We start from the raw sequence: 6,841 nt of genomic DNA, 5'->3' as shown, positions 1-6,841 counted from the left end.
TATCCCATAAGCCGTTTACTTTGTTTTTGTCATTTGTACACAAGCCTCCGGTACTGTAGCGGGGAGCCAGCTGCGCATTTACCGCGTTTATTAGGATTTTACCAGCTCTGATGCATATATATAGCTAAAATAAATCCGTTTCCAGACCCAAAATGGCCACCTAGCGGTGAGCAAGTTCTCTTGAAGTTTTCCATCAGTTTAAACAGAACGAGAATTCACCCAATTAAAAATGGCCGACAATTTGAAGCAAGGGCTTTCCGTCTCCTTTTACGATTACGGTGTTACGGCAGAGGCTCTGTTGAATGAAGAAAGTTCCCAATACAAGATGGCCGTGACGCCCTCTTATACTCTAAAGAAGGTCAGGGGTCAATGAAAGATGGCGGCGCCCATCAGAGGAGCAGTGCGAGCTTTGAGCCGTAGCAACCGGAGAGGCACTGCGGCAGTCCGAGAAGAGGCGCAAACAGAGATTTCCGGGGCATTGGGACTGGCCCAGAAATTGCGAGCGGAGAAGAGAAGTGTGGAAGAGGGACGACAGATAAAGAGTGCACCACGAAAAGAGGTGAGGCAGTGCGCAATGGTGTGCTATCTGTCGAGTTTTCAGTTTGCCCATGTGTGTCACTTTCATGTTTCCAACGTGTTTTTGTGTGGTATTTTACAGCATATGCTTGACACTCTAAGTGTAACACATTTTATTTGAGCATGCGGCGAAATTAGAACGACAAGAACAGAAAGAGCTGCTGGGTCAGAGAGAAAAGAGGTGGCATATCAAAATGGTCAAGGATATAGGCACAGTACTCGGAAAGACAAGTGGGCAAAGAGCATGAATGAAAGGGTTAGGAAGCATAGGGGGGAAATGATAGTAAAGTATCTGAAAACGCGTGTGTGTAAATGCCAACATTTTAGAAGAGGAAAGTGGGAGACTTTTAATCTGGAGAACGTATTTCCTCTATTGACTTCTATTAAACATAGCTGCCAAGGTTTCGGATTGCAATATGTGACATTTCCATAATTTCAGTGGAATTATGAGTGGCATTTCAACGACTATGAGTGACATTTTCTCGCAAGACATCAGCAACATATACATATCAGAAATTACACCCATTTGAGCAACGACACACTCTAAGATCTTACAACTGCTGCAAAGCACTAGAAATGGAAGAGCACTGGTGGACCCGAACTTTGCTGCAACAACCCCCCATCAGCTTAAATTAATAAGCTCTCTCTGCTGACTCCTTCCCCCTCTTCCTTATTGCCCTGTGCCACTCCCAGCCGAGTATAGTCGCTGTGGAGTTGGTCCCAGGTTCAGATAAGCGGCGGCCATATTGGGTGTGTGTCCAATCCCCCGCGCTCTAGTCGCGCATATAAGGGGACGGTCATGCATCCGCGCAGCGGAGGCGGGCAGCGGACGCGCCGGACCTGTGCCGGAGTCGTGCCAGAGTCCTGCCCGTCTGCGCTAAGGAGGCGCTGGAGGCCACTCCCCCTTGTGTTTATTCCCCTCATGTACTTAGGGATCTGGATTGTGTATCTGTCGCACTACCCCTGCGAACATTAGACACTATCTCGTCCCTCGGTATTGCACGGTATGTACCTCTTCCCCCCCCTTGCACTAAACAGTTATCCGATCCCAGTGTGACTGAAACACGTATCCGAGCCCTATACTTAAATACACGCTCACTGGTCAAGCATCAGATTGATCTCTTCCTCCTCCTCACCGATGAAAGACCTGATATTCTCATACTTACCGAGACCTGGTTGAATGATGACTCTCTCCCTGACATCTTAGCTGCTCTGCCCCCCGACTACTACCTGCTCAATACGAACCGACCTTTTGGCCGCGCCGGTGGCGGGGTGGCAGCTGTCATCCGAAAAGAGCTTAAATTTACCTCCACGTCCTCTCTCACTCTCACTGACGTGGACAATCTCATCATTAAGCTAGAGACCGGAGAGGGCGCTCTTACCATCATCATTCTTTATCGCCCTCCCTACCCTATGCCTTCGTTCCCTGCTGCCCTCAGTGAACAGCTAGCCAACCTACTTATTTCATCTGCTCGAGTTGCCATCTTTGGCGACTTCAACTATTGGTATAATGACAAGGAAGCTGGCCCTCATGCGGCTGAGCTATTTGAAGTCCTCACCAGCTTCAACATGAACCAACACGTCACTTCCCCCACTCACACTGGGGGTCATATTTTAGACCACATCTGGACTCATAATCTCACTCTCTCCTATCCTGTGATCACCCCTTGTATCTGGTCTGACCATTACTTGATCGACACAGTGATCACAGTCAGAGGTTGCATTAAGGTCCCTCCCATGGCAGGTGGGACTGCCCGTAAATGGAGCACTCTTGACTCTCAGGCATTCCTCTCATTCTTGGCTGAGACTCGTCCTTCATTATCTAAAACTGCGACTGTCCACACTCTGGAGGAAGATCTTACTGGCTGGATCATCAAAGCCAGTGATCGCTTTGCCCCTCCCTCCAGCTTCCCCCGTTCCCGGCACAGTAAGTCCCACAAGTGGTTCAACTCCACCCTGAAAGCTCAGCAACTCGAACTGCGCCAAACGGAGCGTAGGTGGAGACGCAATTATCTGCCCATCGACAGAGAGCTATACATTGCTGCGAGAAAAAAATATAAAGATGCTATTATTGCAGCAAAAGCTCTTCACTTCTCGGAAAGGATTCTCACTGCTCATAACAAATCTCAGGAGATCTTTTCAATCATGAGGGAGCTTACGTCTGATGCAAGGACCCTTCCTTCTCAGACCCCGACGCAAGAATCTTGTAATGCCTTAAATAACTTCTTTATTGAAAAAATTGCCAAGATCAAGAATACGATTCCTTCAGTCCTTCCTGATGATATGTCAGCTTCCCCCCCTGAAAACCCGCTCTCCTTGCTTTCTTTCCCTGCCCTCGACCCCAGCGCTCTGGCAAAACTTGTTGCTCGAGTCAAATCTGGCTCTCCTAATGATTGCTGTCCCCCCTCTGTCTTTCGCGACATCTGCCTGTCCATGCCGGACTGCATCTTGCCTTTATTAAACGCCTCATTAGAGGCAGGAGTAGTACCTAATTCCTTCAAGGAGGCTGTCCTTGTGCCCTTACTAAAGAAGCCTGGAGCTGACCCGGACGATCTCGCCAACTATCGGCCTATCTCCCTCTTGCCCTACCTATCCAAACTCTTGGAGGCACATGTTACTAGCTGCCTATCTGAATTCATCGAGCGTTCCAACTTTCTCGAACCTAATCAGGCTGGGTTCAGACCAGCCCATTCCACCGAGGCTGTGATCTTGGCAGTCATGGATACGCTTAGGGCTAATGCCGATAAAGGGACATCACAGGCGCTCGTTTTATTGGATCTGTCGGCTGCGTTCGACACGGTGGACCACAACATCCTTATCCACCGTGCCGAGCAAGCCGGCATCCGAGGCCTGGCCTCTGCTTGGCTCAAATCCTTCCTGTCGGGCAGAATGCAGGCGGTCCGGCTTGGTCCCTTCACAGCCGCACAGGTCCCATCCATCTGCGGAGTGCCTCAGGGATCGTCCCTGTCCCCTCTGCTTTTTAATCTCTATCTTCAGCCGCTCATTTTTTCCTTGAAGAGGTGGAATATCACCGTATTCAACTATGCAGATGATCTGCAAATCATTTTCCCGCTTAACACCCCCAATGCAGCCCTCGATTGTCAAGCAGTGATGCTACACATCCAACATTGGATGAACTCCCACCAGCTTAAATTGAACCCGGGGAAGACTGAGTTAATCCTTCCAGGAAACAGTCTCACTCACTGGGGCCCACAGTTCTGGCCAACTGAGCTCGGCTCCCCGCCCGTCCCGGCTAAGTCAGCAAAGAGCCTTGGGGTCATAATTGACTGGGAGCTCTCGTTTAAGCCTCAGGTTGGCGCGGTTGTGTCCTCATGTATGTTCCAGCTCAGAAAAATCAGGAAAGTTTCCCATCTCCTGACACCAGAGGCCCTGATACAAGTCCTGATTGCCCTGGTGCTCTCTCGCCTGGATTTTTCAAACTCCCTGTACTACGGCCTACCTAAATTCCTCCTTAATAGGCTCCAGATTGTACTGAATCAAGCAGCAAGGCTGGCCTATAAAACCCCGAAGTGGCAATCCGCGAGACCACTGCTTCACAGACTCCACTGGTTGCCGGTGGAGCAGAGGACTGCATTTAAGATCGGCTGCCTGACCTTCAAAGCTGTGTTCGGGACCTCCCCTGCCTTTCTCAAATCACTGGTCATTCCTTACCGTCCGGTACGCAATCTTCGTTCCTCCCATCGCCTTTTGCTAGCTGTCCCTGCTACCAAACTAAAAAAAATCGGCGGTCGCAGATTTGCCTACCTTGCCCCCGCCTTCTGGAACCAGTTGCCTCTCCCTCTTAAATCTGCCAATTCCCTTTTGGCTTTCAGAAAACTCCTGAAAACTCACCTCTTCACACAGACTGGCTAGACCCCCGTCTCTTCATCTCATTGGCACTCAGCCAGCGCCAGGAAACCTTTCGGTGTCAGTGCGCTATACAAGAATCCCCTAAGATAAGATAAGATAAGATACTGCCTGCTAATGAGCCTCACTGCCCCCGAAAGCAGAAACGCATGCCTTATCCTCCCTCTGCATGAATTGAACAAACTGTGCTGAGAAGCCCCAGAACGAACCAGCTCAAATAATGCCCCGGTAATCTTCATTACTCCGAGTCCATGTCTTCCTCGCCACAGTAATCACATTTGAGCCTCCGGCTCCACACAGAACTCCAAGTACAAAAACAGCGCTCTAGTCTCCCTCTTCCAAGATGGCCCCCAGTAGCTCCAACCAATCCCATAAAAGGACATAGAAGCACCAACACGACCTGAAGAACCAAGCGGCAGACATGAAGCCACCACCAGGGCCTGGAGGGAACTATACTGTGGCGAGGAAGACATGGACTCGGAGTCATGAAGATTACTGGTAAGTAACCGGGGCATTACCTCCTCGTCCAGTCTTTCTCGCCACAGTAATCACATATGAGCCGATACCAAAGCAATCAGCTTCATGTAAGGAAACAGACCACACCAGTAGTGTAGTGAAAACATATTTTAATATACAGAGGCATAGCAACAAAAAGGAAAACCTCTCAAGGAACCCCCGCTGACAAAACAGAAGACTTGTTGAAAAACAAACAGAGTACCCAAATCTGAGTTCAATCAGCGGCTGTTCAAAATAAATTAAAAAGTTTCTAATAGTGAGAAAACACAGGATGTTACCACACTAACATCATAACTAGAGTTAATGAATAATAAAACATGAAACCAGGATAGTTTTTTTGTCTGAGGAGTTATTATTTTTGGATTCAAGACAAAGAATAGTTCTGTACAAAAAATCAATCAACAGTAACATAAAACAGGGTACATACAAAGATATATGTTGGATATTTAAGGTATTGGTTGCTTTTCCTATAGTATATCCAAGCACAATTGTCCAGACTGCTAAACAAGGGGGTGACAACTAGATTTCTACTATCAATCAGGAGAAAATCAATAGTCGGTACAAATCATACAGTGCAGAATTGGACTAGGTAGGTCGACGTTTCGGTCTTATCCTGATTATTTACAAGACCATCATCAGGACGGAATATTGATATATACAAGGTTGACCCTTTCTTGTTCAAAATCACGACACTTATAGGCTTAAGTGGCGGCCTCAGCTAATTCCTTTAAGAAGCAGGCAATGTGCAGACTCAGTTTTTAAGTGTCACGCACTTGTGCATACAGCAGAGTTGCGAAAAACCAATTCTGGTGGTTTGTTCAAATCGCGGTTCTTTTGCCAAATGTTCTCAGTTATTTATTCTAGTTGCGGGACGTCAGGAACGAACAGTCCGGAGCCGGACTGTTCGTTCCTGACGTCCCGCAACTAGAATAAATAACTGAGAACATTTGGCAAAAGAACCGCGATTTGAACAAACCACCAGAATTGGTTTTTCGCAACTCTGCTGTATGCACAAGTGCGTGACACTTAAAAACTGAGTCTGCACATTGCCTGCTTCTTAAAGGAATTAGCTGAGGCCGCCACTTAAGCCTATAAGTGTCGTGATTTTGAACAAGAAAGGGTCAACCTTGTATATATCAATATTCCGTCCTGATGATGGTCTTGTAAATAATCAAGATAAGACCGAAACGTCGACCTACCTAGTCCAATTCTGCACTGTATGATTTGTACCGACTATTGTTTTTCTCCTGATTGATAGTAGAAATCTAGTTGTCACCCCCTTGTTTAGCAGTCTGGACAATTGTGCTTGGATATACTATAGGAAAAGCAACCAATACCTTAAATATCCAACATATATCTTTGTATGTACCCTGTTTTATGTTACTGTTGATTGATTTTTTGTACAGAACTATTCTTTGTCTTGAATCCAAAAATAATAACTCCTCAGACAAAAAAACTATCCTGGTTTCATGTTTTATTATTCATTAACTCTAGTTATGATGTTAGTGTGGTAACATCCTGTGTTTTCTCACTGTTAGAAACTTTTTAATTTATTTTGAACAGCCGCTGATTGAACTCAGATTTGGGTACTCTGTTTGTTTTTCAACAAGTTCTAAAATAGTGCTGCAAATTCATATAAATGAAATCCCTTGCTGGCCAATTCATACTTTACTAAACTCTGCCCGAGCCCGCAAGGGTATATTGGGTTACTCACCTTCCTAAACAGACAAAACAGAAGAGGCAAAAGAAACAGAACCCCCACCCCCAACCTGGAGGCGGTAATGGGGCATGAAGGTATGTGGGGAAGACCACGTAGCAGCCCTGCAAACATCTTCCATGGACACCACTTTGAAAGAAGCCCAGGACACAGCAACCGACCTGG

General features: G+C 47.0%; 1 protein-coding gene across 1 annotated transcript in view; it reads left to right on the top strand.

The window, feature by feature from the left end:
- The first annotated feature begins 261 nt into the window (after positions 1-261).
- Positions 262-6,841, top strand: part of RPUSD4 (RNA pseudouridine synthase D4) — a 49,721-nt gene continuing 43,141 nt past the window's right edge. Inside the window, exon 1 of the mRNA XM_086931857.1 lies at positions 262-559. Within this exon, the coding sequence (XP_086787983.1) occupies positions 377-559 (183 nt within the window). The 5' untranslated portion in view covers positions 262-376. The remainder of the gene's footprint in view (positions 560-6,841) is intronic.

This window comes from Lissotriton vulgaris, chromosome 7, assembly GCF_964263255.1.
Source record: "Lissotriton vulgaris chromosome 7, aLisVul1.2, whole genome shotgun sequence".
NCBI classification, from domain to species: Eukaryota; Metazoa; Chordata; class Amphibia; order Caudata; family Salamandridae; genus Lissotriton; species Lissotriton vulgaris.
The sequence above is the reverse complement of the archived record's forward strand: the minus strand, read 5'-3'. Positions and strand labels throughout refer to the sequence as shown.